This window comes from Monopterus albus, unplaced genomic scaffold (genome assembly GCF_001952655.1).
Source record: "Monopterus albus unplaced genomic scaffold, M_albus_1.0 scaffold29.1, whole genome shotgun sequence".
Classification (NCBI taxonomy): Eukaryota; Metazoa; Chordata; class Actinopteri; order Synbranchiformes; family Synbranchidae; genus Monopterus; species Monopterus albus.
In genome coordinates this window covers 4,614,128-4,633,623 of record NW_018127909.1, presented here as the reverse complement: position 1 = coordinate 4,633,623, position 19,496 = coordinate 4,614,128, and the positions used below count along the sequence as shown (strand labels likewise).

The 19,496-nt window shown below is 41.1% G+C and overlaps 1 protein-coding gene across 2 annotated transcripts; it reads right to left on the bottom strand.

The window, feature by feature from the left end:
- Nucleotides 1–1,982: 1,982 nt before the first annotated feature.
- On the bottom strand, nucleotides 1,983–19,334 carry aspscr1 (ASPSCR1 tether for SLC2A4, UBX domain containing). 2 transcript variants are annotated; one of them, XM_020596294.1, is made up of 18 exons: nucleotides 19,180–19,334; nucleotides 18,901–18,956; nucleotides 18,065–18,179; nucleotides 15,602–15,702; nucleotides 12,626–12,683; nucleotides 12,446–12,519; nucleotides 11,314–11,744; nucleotides 11,177–11,229; nucleotides 10,896–10,955; nucleotides 9,953–10,092; nucleotides 9,071–9,152; nucleotides 8,924–8,990; nucleotides 8,551–8,613; nucleotides 8,221–8,273; nucleotides 5,193–5,244; nucleotides 5,000–5,069; nucleotides 4,307–4,494; nucleotides 1,983–2,219 (listed from the first exon to the last, which is right to left on the bottom strand). In XM_020596294.1, exons 1-18 carry the CDS (start codon nucleotides 19,267–19,269, stop codon nucleotides 2,209–2,211), a joined length of 1,764 nt encoding a protein of 587 aa, XP_020451950.1. In that variant the 5' UTR covers nucleotides 19,270–19,334; the 3' UTR covers nucleotides 1,983–2,208. The 2 variants fall into 2 exon arrangements, with proteins under 2 accessions (XP_020451950.1, XP_020451948.1); XM_020596292.1 differs by having other exon boundaries at nucleotides 11,177–11,744.
- Nucleotides 19,335–19,496: the final 162 nt, after the last annotated feature.

Below are 19,496 nucleotides of genomic sequence, written 5' to 3'. Positions count from 1 at the left end.
GTGTTTATGTATAAAGCCAGGAGCAATTTATTACCTGGTGGAATTCAAAAACTATTTAATGAAAGGGAAGGGGGATACAATTTAAGGGGTCAGTTAAATTTAAAAATTCATGCTATACGTACAACCAAAAAAAGATTCTGTATTTCTATAAGTGGGGTAAAACTATGGAATAATTTAAGTGTAGACATAAAAAATAGTAATAGAATTGACGAGTTTAAACATAAATATAAAGGTATGTGTCAATCAAGATATATGCAAGAACAGGCTTAATGATTAATTAGATGGAACATTGTGGGTGTGGTGTATGAATGTTAATACTCTGTAATAATTCTTTAGCACATTACTTGTGTGGTGTAGAAGATAATTATTTAAGAATGTAATTATGTAAGAATGTTAACACTTTGTTATAATTTCTTTAGTATATTACTTGTGTGGTGTAGAAGAGAATTATTTATGTAGAGATACTGCTTGCAAACCAATGATGGTAAGATGATGTCATGGGGTAGGACTGGATAAGTGACTTCTTCCGACTCCATTCAAGCATGTTCTAGGTATAAGCAAATTGATATTGGATTAGCATTTGTTGGATATGTGTAAAATTATGTGTGTTGACATATCAACCGTCTTTACATGCTTGAAATAAATAAATCAAAAATAAATCAAATAATGCATGCCCTAACCCCTCATTGTAACTGTAACAATAACCGCCAGTGCCTGACCCCTAAGCTCACCTGAACCCTCAAACAGTCCTTTGAAGAGGAGTCAAACAATGAGGCCCGGCCATAATGTCCTCACTCCCATGGTATAAATCGCACACAAGTCCTCACAATGTATAGCCATACAAGTACACACACACACACACACACACACACAATCCTGCTTCCCTCTGTGATCTGCCTCTTTTTGAAGTCACTCCTCATCTAAAGGAGTGAATGAGGGGCAGCTGGGGGAGAGGAATGAGGAACATGCTGTTGATGCAGCGACAACGTGAAAGCATGGCTGAGCGCTGCTTAACGTCACCTGCTGACGGTCAGATAGGTCAGGCTATGTGACACAGTCAGGGGCTGCAAGAATTTGTGCATCATGAGGTCAGTCCTGTTAGATCAAAGCTGTGGTCTCCATGGATCCAGGAAGGCACCTGAAAAATGCCGAGCTGCTCTGTAACGCAGCTATTCACTTATTAATGCACACGGACAGAGTGGCCCTGACAAAACCTAAGACAGTTCAGTCCACTTTGCTCAGATGTAACCTCAAATACATCCCTTTATTTTCACTCATGTAAATACAGTGGCTGTGAGGGGTTTTCCCCATATAGGGTTTATCATAAAGATACACAACCTGACAGAGGCAGAGAACAGTGCTCTAGAGAAAGTTAGGCAGTTTAGTCTTGTCTAGTGTAGTTTAAAAGTAGCTGAACTAGCCCTAACAGCAGAAATGCTGCTCTTGTAGGGCAGTAGCCTATACACTAACAAGTGTACACTAAGGTGAAGAATTAAACTAGAAGTGCTACCTTTTCCTTCCAAGTAGTGCAAGTACATCACAGCAGTCACAGACAGGTAACAAATGAAGTTTCAGAGTTGTGGTTAATTTATAATCAGGTGTAGCCTGAGTGGCAGATATAAACTTAACCAATGTTACAAAAGAAAAGGCTGTATTGTGTCAGTGGGTGGAGGCTCCCCTATAGAAAGGGGCACACCATTAAAATGATTTAAACTGTTGAGGATGCATCAAAGACCAAGACGGATACATGACAAAATACTGTACATGTAGTGTGTTCAAAGTTCATTGTTGATTTTAGAATAAACTTTGAAGCCACTGTGAATAAAAAACCTTTAAAATATGAACATCTGCTGATGAAGACTATCTGATTGAAAGCTCCACAACGACTAACTTACTAACTTAACCTTGAGGAGAGATCATTCTCACAAGTGAAGGAGTCATTGTAGACTTCAATACAAGACACTATCAGGCAGGCTTTAATGCAATAATCTTTATTCACTGCAATATTCACTAGTTACCAGCCACTTGTCTCATTTGGATCATTTGAAAATCTAGTTGAGTGCAGGTGTCCTCCAGGATGAGTTAAAGTCCCTTTTGTGAAGCGCAGCAAAGATTTAAGTGCTCTTTCTCTCTCTACTCAAGCCTGCAAGGCCGAGCTCTTCAGACGTCTGTTGCCATCAGTTCACACATCACCACGCGGCAGCTGTCTTATTTCTTACCTGAGTGAGAAACAAGAGACAACAAATGATTTGTCCTGTCAATTGACAGACAATACAAATTAGCTGTGCCCTTTGTTTAAGCACTGGCACAGTGTTCAGAAAAATACAGTTATGAGAGAAATGTCTGTGCATCTAACAACAAGAGAAAGCAAAGGTAGAACAGGCAGGGATCTCTGCACGGAGCATGACCAGATGTTCTGCCAATAATCATTTTATATTTTTAATATTTTAGAACAGTTTACTATTGCATTCAGCCAATTTCTCTTTCTGTTTTTAATTCTGTGCAGCTTCTTCTGGTGTGTGCTGTTGTATAATTCAAAACAAATTGCTATCCTGGACAGGCACATCAACAAAAAACACAACTTCTAAACAATACAAGTTTTTTATTTTAAAAATAAATTAATCCAAAACACACCCACCAAGCTCATACACGTCATCTACTCTGTGCCAAATTGAAGTAAGTCTTCAAAAAGCATGCTGTTTAGAACCCATAGTGAATTTGGATATCCAGTGAAAATCAATTAAAAACATGTACAATACAGGGCTGCTTGTCCAAAAGCCTTGTGAAACATACAGAATGTACTACCTCCTGTCAACATGGCATCGATCATCACGATGCCCTCTCTACACTTCCACACCTGGAGTCTATAACTCTTGGTTCAGCCCCCTTCCTTCTGTCATTGTCTTTCCTCATGAAAGAGGATGAAGCCACATCTTTCTTAGAAGGCGCATATGGATGCACCCAGAGATCAGCCAGAAATAATATGCACACAACACACACACACAGAAAGAGAGAGAGAGAGAGAGAGAGAGAAGGCCAATGATACTCTAAACAAAAGCATCAACAGAGTGACCATCAGAAACACCACAACAGAGACGCGCCGTGCCTAAACTGATCACAGGGCCTCGTGCTTTGTGATGTGGCCCAGCAACAGGCCCCCCCTCTGGGCCCGCGGTGTCTGTAGTTGTCTCCTGGGCTGGAGCAGGGGGGTGACCATCCACGGCTAATGGCTTCATCCTAACATGCATCACCATCTTCTGAGTCATGAGGAACTCTGCTTTCAAAAGGCCATTTCCTATTGACTGTTTTGTGATAAAAACACACTCAAAACCACAATCATGTGGCTCAAAGCCTTCTCTTCTTCTTCAGGAAAAAGGAAGCAATCTCTGAGCAGGAAGGCCCGAGGGTGTAACACTTTGCTGCTTTCACACCTAACCTGCTCGGTGTGGTTCACATGATCTCTGGTGTGTTTGCCTGTTTGTTTGGGGCTGGTTGTCATTCAAGCTGTCACTCAAACTCTGGTGCAGAGTAAACCATTAAACCTGAGGCTGCCTGAAAGGGTGGGTGGACTGTGGCGCTGTGAAAGATCAACCACATGACTGTCTGACAGTAGAAACTTGTTTCAATTAGCTGAATTATGATTAAAGTGAAGCAAGTGACGTGTGTCAGTTACTACAGTGAGCAGGATATGGGACAATTTTTTCCAGTCTAAAATATGTGTGAAAATGCAGAGTTAATATACTGTTGTCACATTGTTTTGTGAAGACTGTTGCATTATGGGTTGTTTGTAGTCATAATGTTAATATATTAGTAACTTCCTCCAAGTCTGCTTATAGTGTGTCTGGTACTTAGTGGGCCCTGTAAGAGGATATAAAGCCCACTTTCACTTCAAGGAGTTTCTGAAGGCTTGTCTAGCATCTTTTGCTGTCAAGGAGGGGATCAATTCTTGACATGTGAAAACTTACTGCAGAAAAGGACCGGGAACTGAACCATGTATTGGACAGTCAAGAATTACCACAGAATATCGCAAGGAGCTCATCTCCACATCAACATGTCACCATTAGTTGGATATAGGGTTCAGCTGTTGTCTCAACAACACAGTGCTCATCATTGGTGAGCTCACTGTGACGCCAGAGAAGAGAAACATACAGTAAAGTGCATCATTCCATAAGACTGTGGGTTTACTCTGCTCGGTTTGTTTCTAAAATCCAGTGTTTCTAAAACACATGGCAGACCAGAGCTAAAATGTGACAATGTACAGTTACATGCATGTGTGTGCATGCTCACTGTTTGGCCCTGTCCTCACCTGGAAGTTTGAGCCACTTGGGTACCTTGCCTGGGTCTGATCTGGTAGGTTTCGCAGCCTGGGTGTGTGCAGACGGGTCTTCCTCGTCCTGTGTGGATCTGCTGGTGTCTGCTGTCATCAGTGGAGGAGGAAGTGGCTCCTCAATTCTCAGAGAGCTGGAGGAGGGTGTCGGGGACCTGATCATACAGCTGATGTAAGGAAAGCAAAAGGTCAAAATCTAAAACATATAATCACGAAAGATGTTTTGTAAGGGTGAAGGATGCCTTTTTGGTGTTGTTGAGGAAATCACGTCTACTTAAAGCAGTGCTGTTTGGCTGGCAGAGGATCTCTGCCAGACGTTAAATAACTGAGTGAGATACAGATCGAAAACAGAGGAGTAGTGATGGATGACCTTGTTAAAGAAGTAGAAAGACAACAGTTGGGGGTCACTTTTGGGAAACGGGCTCTATCTTTAGGAGGACTGGAAAATGGTTTCTGTGTATTGTGCATACGTGGAGGAAATGAGGGTGCATGGGGGCACCTGCTGTTTAGGCAGAACCTCAAAGGCATTCCAATGATGACAGCTTTGTGACAGGAAAATAGTCTGGTTGCCGCGGGATACAAATGCATATACACACCCAAATGCACACACAAGCAGGCACACTTTCAAACACACACACACACACACACACACACAGAGAGACATAAGCATACCTTGCAACAGACTCATTTGCTTGCAAGGCTGAGACAGAGGATTCAAGCAGTTCCCTCTTTATGTAAAAATCTGTGGACAAAACACACACACAACAATGCTAACTATTGTTTTGTTATATTACATTCCTCAGTAATCCACGAGTATCCCATTTAAACCAGCATATGAGATAAAAGAACAGGAAAGGGCAAAAACCTGTCTTGGTGTTGGAGCCGAAGTACAGCAGCGCGCCAGGAAACAGGTTGGCCTACAGACGGCGAGAAAGGAGGAGGAATGAACAGGAGCTTCTGAAAATGTTTCATACAAAACTTAAATTCTGAAAAACATAGACAAATCTGAACAAATCTCTCTCCTGCTACACCCAAACTAAGCACTGCTGCTACATCCAAACAAAAATCAAGTTTGTGGGGATGATTCATTGCCCAGGGATTAGATCCAGTAACTGTGGCTCTTTGAAGCAAACCACAAAATGAACACCACTCAAATGGTTAGTGAAAACACTTTCACCCCCACAGCACAACACTCCTCTCTGCTGATATTCTTAATGATTATAATGGACTAGTAGCAGGCAGATAAGTGTACAAGGCATGGCACATGTCTGTCAGAAAGGGGACAAACTAGTTCAAGAACACAACACTAGTGCACATTCTAATGCAAGTTGAGCTGTATTAAAAATACAGTATAACGGCTTATGATGATATGCATTATAACTAGGCCTACACAATGTAGTTGAGAACATTGTTCACCTTTTCCAACTCATCTTTCCCCATCAGTTAGTCAACCACACATTTTGTCCAAAGTAATACTTGTCCTCTGACTTTCCAGTAATTGCATCCTTTTTATCATCCTTTAAACTGATGCCAACCAAGTTTTCGTTCAGTTAAAAACACACCAACTGACAAACGATACCCTTGTGTGTAGAATATTTATCCTAACAGTAATCTCATCTAGTGGTACAATAATTTGTCAATTAACAGAAAATCTGTCAACTATTTGGTTAATTATTAACCATTTAAATTATTTAAACAGGTGAAAAACCAAAGATTTGCTTGTTCCAGCTTTTCAAATGTGGGAATTTCAGTTTTATATCAACATAAATTGAATGTATTTGGGTGTTAGGCTGTAGCTTCAACCAAACAAGGAGCCTGAAGACATCCACTTGTGAAATAATATTCCTTGGCCATTTCACACAGAATCATGTATGGACTCGTTAAGTATACATTTAAAATCTCTTTTACAAGATTCTTGTTTTAGAACAAGCTCATTTGACATTAAAAAGTCATTTTAAGTCTGTCTTTTCAACTAACTCATGTGGTGAATGTTAACTAACATTCCTGTAACATTTCAATAGTTGTCAGCTGGAAACAAGAAGCTGCTTTTGTCCGACTGTCTGAAATCAAGGACCAGCTTTTTAAAAATGACAGAGTTTGGAGAGGGCAAGCTGCTCCAGCTATCACTGTAAACTGCATCTGTGCCATGTGAGAATGGAAAGTCTAACAGGTGTAGCTGCACCAACTAAGGTGGGCATGGCTTAACAGTCAACTGACAGACTAATGGGTACTAACAATAATTGTTAGGTGTAGAGCTAGAGCCGTCAGCGGAACATTTTCCACGAAGCTCAGTTCTACACAGTTTCAAACCAGCAGTGTAAAACAAGGATTTGGCATGGCTGTCACTGGGATTAGGTGGGTCCACCCTCCACTACAACCCCGTAGTCCCCCCCCCCACTAGCTGGTTGCTAAAATGGAACATGCTGACCTAATTGCTATTATCACAACCCTGTGAGCTGAAAACAATGGCTACAGTGAAACTACAGCGATTCCAGCTATCCTGCTCCCTCTGGCAGCGGCCATGGGATTCAGGATAAAACAATGGAACAAGACCTGCGAGTATGTGTGAGTGTATGAGAAAGACAGAGAGGGAGAACAGAGAGGTAAAAACAGGGAGGAGACAGAAAGAAAAAGAGAGAGAAGGGATCCTGATGGAAGACAGAGGGATACGGATGAGGGAGGGGACGCCTGGTATCAAAGGGCTGCTGGGTTGGGAAACATTCCTTTCCTGACATGACACAAAGTGATTAAACTGTGCATCTGTGTATGTGTGTGTGTGTGTGTGAGAGAGAGAAAGAGCCAGAATACATATGCGTGTGCACTCATGTCTATGTGGCACAAAAAAAAGATTAAAGATTTCTTATCTATGTCTCAGAGACTGATGTATAGACAGTGAAACAGCCAGTGTGTGTGTCTGTGTGTGCATGTGAGACACGACACCAAGGGTATTAAAGATTTAGTTTTTTGTGTGCTTTAATGCTTTTAAGTCCCTAATGGGTAGAGACATGAGAGTGAGGGGAGGGGTGAGGGACAGGAAGGGGTCAGAGAGAGGGACAGTAGTGGTGGTTGGGGAAGAGAGAAAACTGCTGTTGGGGTACAGCAGAGGGGTGTGTAGTGGAAAGAAAACAAGCATGGAGAGTTTAAAAAGGGACATGGAGATGAAAAACAATGAGGGATGGGTGACTTACATCAGAACCTCTGATCTGATTTAGTGATATTGTGGCATCATCGGGATGACCCATCCCCCACCCCACAACACACACATTTCAAAGTGTGCTTCTGAGGATTGCTATCTTTTGTAGCAGTCCCTCTGAATCTTGTTCATCATCACAACACATCATCACTTCAAACAACTTTCCCTTCCTCCCCTTTCGTCTGCTTCAGGTTGAGTGTCAAGTGAGAATACAGAAACGCAGCACTGGTGATGAAAATGCTGGCAGTTATTCTAGAATAAAAGAACAAGGGGAGGCCCTGAAACATCTCCTTTGGTTTTCATTTGTATCACTTTGCTCTCAACTGTTTCACTATATGAAGAGGTCTGAACTCAAAGGCAACAAAGCATCAAGCCTGCCCACTGCTCTGTGCAAATATGTGTGTGTGTGTGTGTGTGTGTGTGTATCTGTCAAGATCAAAGCATGGCTTGTATTAACCCCATGTGCCAGTCTGGGAAAAATCAAGCCCAGCTGGGGTCAAGGACAGTGGAGAGAAAAGAAATGAGAGCGAGAGTGTGTAGGAGCGAGAGAACAGAGGGAGAATGTGGTGGGGCTTTGAAGAGGAAAGAGGAACCAGCCGATACATTTTACAGCCTCTGTGCATGTGATAGTCTCAAGGATGGGACGTCATTATTGTGCTTAGCTTCCTTCAAACTTAATTGAGAATGTGAGGAGTCTTACCTGGAAAAGTGTAGCTGAAGGATCGTCCAGGATGGTTTTTGGAGGGGTGACGACTGAAAGAAATGAATTAGATAATGTGGATAACCTTTTGGCTTGACTGCCATTAGGCTTTGTTACCTCCAGATCTTAACACCTCCAGTAAAGGATACTTAAAGAAATAATGGCCAAAGGCATAAACTCTATGCCTTCAGCTGCAATAAACTGGTCATTATCCCTTAATGATCCCTCAATTAAGCGTAAACAACCAGAAATATGGTTTCACATCATCGTCAGGGTGGATTTTGATGCTTGATGTTGTGATTAATTAGTGGGAAATGAAATGACACTTACACAAGTAGAAACTGAGCTGAGGATCCTCCAGGTGATTCCTCACAAAGTGCTTCACAGCATCAACTGGTTACAAAACACAAATGAGCATCAACATATGCATGAACAAGCTGATCTACGTGCACAACTATCAGCTCCAGTGTGGAGTTTTTCAGGTGGAATTTCCCTCCATTTTGTTGTTCTGCTGGTTGTTGTGTTGCTGTTGGGGTGGATCTAATCCCTGGAATAATAGACCTGTCTCATTCTTTCTGTCTCTGTCACTGCGGTGTGGCTACAGTCATAACTGTGGTGAGGGAGCCGTAAGCAGATGCAACATTGCAGCCATACCTGTGGCTAGCCATCTGAAATGTACACGTACACACACACACACACACACCTGTCTCCAGGGGCCTGAAGAAGCCCTGTAGAACATGTCGGTCTGGAAACTGGACCCTCAGGACCACCTGGAGAAACACAGTGGCAACTGGTTATTTAATACCACAAACAATAGGATTGTGATTATGTATGTGTCACTTGTGCTCACTTTGGGATATCTGTCCAGCTTCTCCTTCATCTGTGCTTCTCTTAGAGCTTTAGTCATCAGTGGCACCTCCTCCAAAAACTTCCTGAAGGAATGAAGGAAGAGATAAACAACTCTAATGAAATGAGCTATGAAATAGAAACTTTGGTACTGACAGTGGTAAAGATGAGCAGTAAAAAAAAGAGAAGATGTTTCTTCTTCTACCCTTACTCATGTGTGGCCATATATGCATGCGTGTGTCAGAGACAGAGATGAATTGCTGCGGTGGGTTTAATTCCACCCTTGGTAATTGCAGTCATTGACACAGTAGTAACATAGCCATGAGGCAGCCAGCTAAGTCAACATAGACAGAGATTAAAGGATGTTCACGGTGAGGTCACAACCTGCCGTTATTTGGTTGATGGCTGGAAGAAGAATGTCTGCACCAAACAGCCTTACTAATTGGCCCCTGTATGCCATATTTAGAAGCTTTTGTTGTGTGTGTGGCATCTTATAATAGAGAACAGTGTCTTAGCAGTTGTGGTCTGCTGTGTCCACATCCACAAAGTGTGGAGTAAGCTTGTCCGCATCTGTTTTGAACTAAAAAACAAAACAAAAACTTCAAACACAAAAAATAAAAACATCAAAATGCACACAGTGATGGCCGGCATCTCCCTGCCTATGGCCATTCTTCATTGCTATGGTATTCTGCAATTAAGGGTGTATTCATCAACAAAACACTGGAGGACCAGACACCGAGGTGACTAATTATCTGTTACAAACAGTGAGTGAACACATCTGATCCAGACACATTTCTGCAGAAACAAGGTATTAATTACAAAATATCACACACATTCCTCTGACCCAAAATCACTCAACCACCTTTATTCACTTCCTTCCCCTCACCTCTCGCTCTTCAGCTGGGCGAAGCGCTTCCGCACATCATCAACTGTCACTTCAAAGAACTGGTCGGGCAGATCCATGTGGTCCTCAGAGCGATGGGACATTGAGTCCAGGTGGTAGATGAGAGGCTCCCGTTCCACCGGCTGCAGGGAGGATAGAGACATACACAAATGGTCACAGTGATGTTTTCATATAAAGCACAGGTTTTGAAAATGTGAGAATGGAGGAAAAATATCAACACAGTCAAGCTGGAGCTGCAGTAGCTACAAAGACAGGAGCTAAAGTCTAGGTAGTGTGGAAATAAATATGTGTTCTGAGTTTGTCACACCACAGGAAGATGTTATTAACCACCCAGACAAAATTGAAGGACTAAAAAGATTGTCAAGTATGTAAAATCAAAATCTGGAAACAATGAGTATTCTCTGCACTGAATCCCTGGGGGCGTATCGGGTGAAGATACTGAAAGGTGCCCAATCGCTGAAATGTGCCGCCTATTCTTGTGGCCATTCCATATTTAAGCAGAAGTGTCACAGTAGTAGTGAAATCTGAACACAAGTAGTCAGCTGGACACCTTGAAGAGGCATATATAGTGACAGGTGTAAACGGTGATGTGTCTTGGCTGCACACTTGCAATCCAATTGTCCAAGACGCATTTTAAAACATTTTATGAGAACTGCAGTTCCAAAACCTAGAATGAGGTTGGGGTGAAATCACAATTGTCTTCATTTTGTCAAAAGGAGGCACAATGTGTGACTATGAAAATTCCTGATATAAAGAACCCTGAAACATAATGAAAACACTTGTATTTAAGATTAGACCAAGAGAAAATCAAACCCTTAATTGGTAAGTTACAGAGTCATGTTGTGTCCAAGAATGATTCAAGGCACAGATCCACAACATGGAGATTATAGGGCAGAAACCTCTGACCTGAAACAAGAGGATTTACCTCCAAGAACTCCTCCCCATGATCCATGTCCTCTTCTGGAAGGTTGGCTGAAGCTTGATGCTGTAAAAGGAACAGAAAAGGCCACAAGTTAGAGAGAGATGGTTCTGTCAACTGCTACTTTCAAGGTCAAGAATTAACTTTCAATTATCTAGAAATCTGCAAATAGGGGGGAAAAAGATATCAAATTGGTCTTGGCAACATGAATTATCAACAACAAGAAAAAAAATGAATCATCCAAAAATAAAATATTAGGACTTTCTCCATGCAGTGATATGGCTCACCGTGGTGCTAGAACCATCGCTAGATTTGGCTTTCTTGGCTTTGGGTGATTCGCCTGCAGCAGTCAGAGGTGACAGAGATGAGGATGACAAGGGTAAAGATAGTGAGCATCCAACTGCTCCTCCCCCTCCCCCCAGACCTCCGAGACGCTGACCACCCCCAGAGAAGGGAACAAATGGAGCTGAGGAGGTGGAGCAGGAAGATGTTGCATGAGAGCTCAGCCCTGATGGCCCTGCTTCCTCGCCATCTTCCTCTGATGTTTCTCTATGGGCAGGAGGGGCTTCAGGCCAAACTGCATCCTGGGGGTTCAAAATGGCTTCCGGTTGAACAGGAAGTGTGCTTGTGGCAGAGACAGGAGTAGGTGCAGACAGGGATTCCATTGGACTGTCGGAGTCTGAATTTTTAATTGGCACGTCTGTTGTTGTGTCTGGATGTGACAAAGCAGAGTCGGGCTGAGCTGACAGGCTAGGTGTTGTTTCCTTGGCAACAGGCGTGGCTGGCACAGCAACTGTTTCAGTGGCTCCTCCACTGTCCCCCTCTACTGGAGTTTTGTTCTTTTTGAGTAAAAACCTTAAAGAGAAATTGGAAAAACTGCTTTACCATGAGCTTAAACTGCAGCACTGTGCATAAAGCGACTCAGGCCCCTGTCTTCCACCCAGGGGGTACAGTCCTGTATCAAACTGTAGTTTCCATTTAGACAGGGCTTTGCAGCAGTGCACCAAAATGCTACAGATTAAAATTGGAATGTTTTCAGAATTAAAATGAATACCCTGTGCACCAAGTTATTTTAAAACATGTAAAGGGTTGATTTTTGATCACAATAATGGTCAGTGTAAATGGCAAATTGTTTGAGCAATCGTGGCTCTACACAGTTACTTAAATTCCTCCTGTCTCCCTCCAGATCAATTCGCCACCATATTAGCTATCGGCCGTGGTACCAGTGCGACTGCCTTTTAAAGGGAATGGGAGAAGGCATTTTGATTGGTTTACTGCATTTTATGCCCAAAATACACCCATCGTTTTATTAAGAGTGCAACTCCAAACCTTTTGAAATAATTGCCTGTCATAGAAATACTTTTTGCGCCGTCAAAATAGCAAAATTGGTCTGGACATGGCCTGTATGTACCTTGATTGTTGCAGCTGGAAACGTGTGCTCTAGATTGCCAAAACAGGACCCTAAGTGTTAACTGTTCTTCACATTGGCTGTTATTGGAACTGTCAATAAAATCACACACACAAAAAAAACACAAGTCTGAAAACAAATACTGTACCTGACAATGGCACTTCCTCCTGTGAGACCCAGAGACTTCAGAGTGGCCTTCCTTAGTGATTCTTCCCCACTCACCTACACACACACACACACACACACACACACACGGAAAAACAGCTGCGTTACTATAAAACTCAGTTTCGTCTCTTAAGAAAGGGAGAGTTAAAGCAACACTGCATACCTCATCTCTCATGTAAACACACATGGGAGTGGATCCTGACTCCGCCAGCTCTGACACACTGGGGAAAGGTGGTGACAGTAAGAAAAATCAAAGATTAAAATTACAAGTGAAAGATTTTTATTTGCTTTAGGTGTGACAAAACAAAACATAGAAGTGACTTTCTCTTGCTGAGGGAAATCAGCTCTGGGACTTTACAATAAATTTTCAAGCAATGCAGAGGCATGTTGTCTGCATGTGTAAACCATGTGTGCACAATCCCATGTAGAAAAATAAGTGAACCATAAATGTTTTACTATTGAACAGTTCTGAAAATCAATGTTTTCCCCTCTGCCTCCGAACATTCACAGAGAATTTTAAGCTAATGTGGAGCTAATATAAATTTCATGGACGCATAACCTTCTTAGAAAAGGATCAGGATATAGAGCGACGTCATTTAACAGAGATGAGATGAGGGCTGGACGGATGCACTGGCACCTGGGATGGCACAGCTGGAACTACTGAGTAACAGCTATATGTGTGTGTTTGAGTGAGAAGTGGCAACATGTGGGAAAGCACAAACTTGGGCAGAGGAGTGGTGAGAAGAAGGGACACTATCTTAACACTGTGCTGGCCTGTGTTCATTCCTGCACAACCACAGCTATATATAAACTGATCAGCCATAACATTATGACCACCTGCCTAATACTGTTTACCTAGGAGTCAATGTGGCAGTTGGTCGGCACTCGTGTCACTCTGCAGCTCACTGTGCATCTTCTGTGAATCCATTTGCTTCCACAGTTCTACTGTCAGGAAGAGCACAGATGTGTCTACAATTCAGTGAAAAACGTATGTAAAAGGAGTGAAAACTGTGGTCATGAGGACGTTAGAGAGAATTGTTGAGACAAATTCAACAGCCTCACCGCTCTAGGTGTGATATCACTACTACAGCCCCTGACACTTTCTCTTCATAAAGACCAATGTACAGTAGTTCTCATTTTCAACCATTTTAACAAAGATCAGTGAGCTGTGGGCGTCCATGACCCTGTCTCCAGTTCACCATCTGTCCTTCCTTAGACACTGTTGGTAGGTACTAACCACTGCAGACCAAGAACACCCACCAAGACCTGCAGTGTGGGAGATGCTCTGACCCAGTCATCTCACCATCACAGTTTGGTCCTTGGCAAAGTCACTCAGATCCTTACGCTGCCCATTTTTCCTGCTTCCAACACATCAACTTCAAGGACCGAATGTTCACTTGCTGCGTAATACACCCCACACAGTGACAGGTGCCACTGTAACAAGATCATCAGTGTTCACCTGCCAGTGGTCATAATGTTATGGCTGATCAATATATACTGTATATGCACATACATACATGCAAATATATAAAACACACCTGAAATAATTAAAGCAATGATCTGTGAATTGTGGTTATGCATTACATGAAACACTGTGTAAACAAAAAGTTCAACTTTGAATGAAATTGAAAACTACCACAGCTTTTGCTAAAACAGTGATGGCTGGGACCAAGCCTCATGAGTACAGTAGTATTAAGACCAGTACACCGTGCCAAAATTACAAAAAAATTAACAGCACCATAATGCAAAGCAACAGGACCGATGCATTAGCGTCCCATGTTTTTCTGTTTGACAGTGTACAAAGAAGGATCTGAAGGGGAATTCAGAAGGTTCCAATCCCAAAAACAGGCCCACTTGACATGTTCTGGATGGCAAGTGAGGATATCAGGCTTGGATACAACCCAAAGACAGTGGTGTTTACAGCATAAAAGGTTTATTCATAATGAAAGTGAGCTCTTTGGTCAGTGTGAGCATTAGTAAGACAGATTCAGGTTTTAAATAGACTATATGCTGTACTGCCTGAGAACAAGTGTGCATTATCTGTACACAGTAACTCTATGACCTTAACATTAGCTTACTTGTGTATTTTCCTTTGCTGATCCAGTTTTATCGTATGAATAATAACTTTAACATTAGTGGTTAAAGACATTTAAGACTGAACTCCAAGGACACCTGGCATAGATTGAGTCAAATCAAATTGAGTTTCCCCTAACCAGAACCCTATCCTTATTCTAATCATAAATACAGAGGGGGGCACTACTAGAAACCCAGTTTTAACAGGAGGAAACACATCCTAATGGGGAAACAAATTTTGACACAAGATCGGCGCTGCTCTACAAGGAACTGTAATAATATTAGTTTGCAGAACAGCCAAGATGGTCTAAGTTTGTTTTCTATGTTTTCTATTAAAATAGTGGGATTGCAATACAAAAAAGGTATCATTCTATTATTTTGATCTCAATTAAACTTGACTACAGCATGACGTAGTGTATAAAACACGGAGTCTCAATTTTCGTGTTGTACACTCAGATAATTTGTATATATTTCACTCATCATAATTCATCTCAACACTTAAAATGTAGCATTATTTCTCTACATTTTCATTATTATCAGAAAAATACTTTATTTCCTTTAAAATGGTTAGAACAAATTCTGCTAGATTACTTGGGAGATGCCAGGATGCTTGGGGAATTGCCTTCATCCAAGGTTTGGTCATTTCATAGGAAAGTGTAATATGACCTTTTAATATTCTGAGCCTTATCCTTCCCAGCTTCATTTGTACAGCCTGGAACAGTCCCCTGTATTTAATTTTATGCCCGACAAGATATGGCGTTGCTATTTTATCATTGATGTCTGCGATACTCTATAGATTGGAACCTGTCTGGGTGTGAGGTATTATGGGATATCAGAAAGGGTGAATACAGAACAGGGAGAGTACTGCTCCTCCCACCCTATCACTCCAACACTTATCCTAATTTAATTCTAACCTAAATCCGGAAACCAAGTCTTAACCCTCAAAGAACCATATGAAGAAGAGAGAACACAAAAAAAATGTCTTTCCTAAAATGTCCTCAAATTACAACGGCAACACATTTACAAACTTTGCATGTGTGTGCAAGCACATATACTATATACACACCGGATCTGGGGGAAATGTGTGAGCACTTCCCACAGACTCTGTGCAGAAGAGAATGAACCTTGGAGCCGAGTGCCGTCCTCCATCTGTAGTGCGACTCGCACCTGAGGGAAACCAAATCACAGGAACACACATACACATGCTGTTTAGATGTACTACAAAAAACATAACACATTAACCTGCAAAACATGATCCGTGAATAAAAAGCAGGCAGAAAAGATCACCATCAGTCCTTCCACCCCTGTAAAGGTGAGTGTCTAACCTCCTAGTACATACAGTATGCATATACCACAAATGGATGTGAAGTGGGTTTAATACTGTGCTAAGTGTTTTTTTGTAGCAGTTGCTGCATTTATTGCGATAAGAGCTAATGACAAAGGACCCCTACTGAATTTGATCCAGAATTATATATTTTACAACTTAGATGAGCAGGACAAAAACTGTGTTCATTTTTCAGACTTTTTCATTTTTGCTGTTTTCTTATGAAATGCTGCATAACCTGTAAAAATAATAATAATAATAAAAAACCACAAGCAAAACCACTGCACTAAACAAGTACAATAATTTTACTTCCCTTTAAAAACAATAAAAGTACAGAAATTAATAATATTTGGATGCAAAACATATTTTTATCTCTATACTGTTCACATTGTAGGACAAAAGGTTACTTTAAGTGCAGAATGGAAACTCACTATATTAAGGATCAAAACCTTCCTAGGTGGCCTTTAGTAAGTTCTTGGCTCTACAGTCTGAGGAAGAAAATTCTTTGATAATTGACCTTGATTAAGCTGCACATGTGGGCCCACCTCAGTTTGAAAATGAGTAACACCAGGCATCAGTGCATGTTGTTCTTTCACTCTCTGAGTCATTCTACGAGTTGTTTATGTTTATTCAACAACCATGTTATCCAACACAGAAAACATGCAGCACGTCAGCACACCGGGAGAGATGAAAAGAGCACCTTGGCTGTCAACGCCCAACATGGAATGCTCTCACACACCAGTCTGGCTGATGTGAATGTGGAGAGTAGACCGTGTGTGCGCATGTGTGTGTGTGGCACAAGTGTGTGTATATAAAACCTGTGAGGTATCAACAGTCAACCATGCATCAAATGAACAAGAACAACAGATCAAACCCAGACGTGATTTTACTGCTTAGATTATGATGCCATGATGTCATAGGAAACTACAGTTCACCTACAACAAAGTGTTTTTTGTTTAGTTTTTGATTTTGTTTTTTCATATACAAATCAGAGATTGAGCACAGATGGAGAATTTCTGGATTTATAATTTCCTGATAAAAAATACACATATACAATAATATTGATGTTTACAGATTGCCTGGGATTGTTTTTTCTGACCTAATCAAAGGTAGGACACATAACCAATATCTCAGTATCATTTCATGTGATACAATACTGATACTCAGTCACCAGTATCACTGTACTGTAATGTTGTGTTACTGAGAAGCACAGGCATTTCTTTTCTTTTATGTATTCATTCCATCTTTGGACTGTTTTTCCTTTCACCAGTTCATGGTTGTCTGACACTGTTGATGTTGATGTGTGACTCAGATTCCTAAATTATTTTCAGAGATTTGGAGATGATGGGGCAACTCCTTACTAACCATTTTCTTGATTTCCTGGTCCATGATTCACCGGTTGTACTGTTCTACTTGAGTGAAAGTAATAATTAATGCCTTCCCCTATTTGGCCACATTATCCATATTGTTATTGCTGCCAAAAGTGCACATCAGTCACCAATCAAAACAGCAAACCAAAAAATTCACAAACAACTGGCTGAGTCTAAAATGCTATGCCTACACACAGAGATATCAAATTACTGTGGAAATTTAACTAATGCACTGACTATGCCTTCTCTGCCAATAACTGCATTTTCTTAATTATCAAAGCACAAGAAACAAATGTGTTCATTGTGTTTGATGTGCAGAATATCACCACATTCTATATTCACATAATAAACTTAGATTTTACCGTTTCACTAAGCCTCACCTGGGAATCAGGCTACTATGTCTATGCTACCAGCGACAATGACTTGCAGACAATAAGCATACACACTCTTACACGCTGTACTTCACACATGCACTGACTTATTCACTGCATGTGCCTTTATAGCATGGTCATCCACCAAACTTTAACACTGCTATCTCACTCATCTCAAACACAAACACACTTATATACACTTTATTTTAATCCACCAATAATATCAACGTGTACAGGACTCAAATTTCAACAGAGGCAACACATCTATGGTAACACTTCATAGATAAAGGAAACAGTGTCTGCATCACACAGCCATGTTTCCAGTTACCACAGAAATGGAACTGAAGTTCACCAGCTGTTTTCTTTTTTCAAGCCTGAAGATAGCAGCTCGCTTACAGTCAACTTGTGAACACACACACACAAACACGCACACACACACGTACTCGCACATCAGTTAGACTAACCTGGCTGTCAGCTACAGCCTGTTTTCTTGTACTTGTCACCATTTCCAGTTTAGCATTGTTGGGCAGGTTGGCAAACCTCCATGGCAACGTAAGGTCAACAAGAGTCCTCTGAAACCTGTCAAACATGATGATAGAGGAGAGATGAGAGAGAATGATGGGACATTCACACCCTCCTACATATACATCAAAAATAAAAAACACCATCAATTTGACTAAATATCTCTCAGCTGCTGAGTTCTCCTGCTGATTAAGAAAACAAAAACAAAAAGAAAATGATAGTACATAATGCTGGCGAGTAAATCAGCCAAGTGCATTTAACTGTCAGTGATTTTTCTCTTGTTCAGCTGATGTAAAATGTATTAATTATATCTTGGGATTCATTTCACCTATTCAAGTTAAATATATTATGGCAGTTTTCTATTTCATTATATGTTGGTAATCTGTAGTTGTTCAAATATTCTTTCACGTATAGAACAAAAATGACATTTATTTTCAGGCCTATAAGTGAAGTTCCACAGCTCAGTTCACCTAAATCACCCGTCTAAGCTGAAACAGACCCCTGCTGCTCACAATAACAATTTATCTAACAATTGTAACGTCAGCAGTCATGTCAATTCACACATTATTGTCCACTATTGTTAACTTTAAGAGACTCTACTTCTCACAAACAACATACTATGCCAGATTCAGTACATATATATATAATTTATTTGTATATCCTGGTGTGTTTAGACATACTCTAGGATAACGTTAAGGGCTTCAGCTGCAGGCCAGCAACTACAACCTAGTTAACATTTTGGCAGCACTATGAGAGCTACTTTAGCCAACTGACTCACTTCAATCCATGGTCGTCGGGGTTAAATCCGTGTTTTTTGCAGACATCCTCCAGAACCTGCAAACGACAGATGTATCCAAAATATCACTCCTAAGTTCATGCCACAGTTATCAAGATAATATGAATATGAAAACAGACACTGATCTGTCACTGGCTAACTACCGTTAGCAAAAAAGCTAGCTCAGAGAAAAATAGTTTGCGCTCGGGTAGAAACAAGAACAAAATTAAACGAACTTTCCATGACAAACAACATGGAACGTGTTCTTAAAACACAAGTTACCTGTAATAACACCGTGTTTAGAGACACTTGGACCGTTTGTCTCCTCCCATTTGGAGTGAGAACGGTTACAGCTGTACCACTGGCTGCCATTGCACTTCGTGACGTCACCGTGTTTAATTGAATAAACTTTATTGAAGCTCTACCAGCAGACAGAAACCGATAAATCGCTTCAGTTCACACAGCACTGAAAGCTATAAAGCTCAGCAGCAGAGCGTATCTCCGCGTTTCGTTTTGTGTCTGAATCAATGTCACAGTTATTCAGAATACTCTACAGACTTCACTGTGTTTTTTCGCTGTCCCTATGAAAATGAACATAT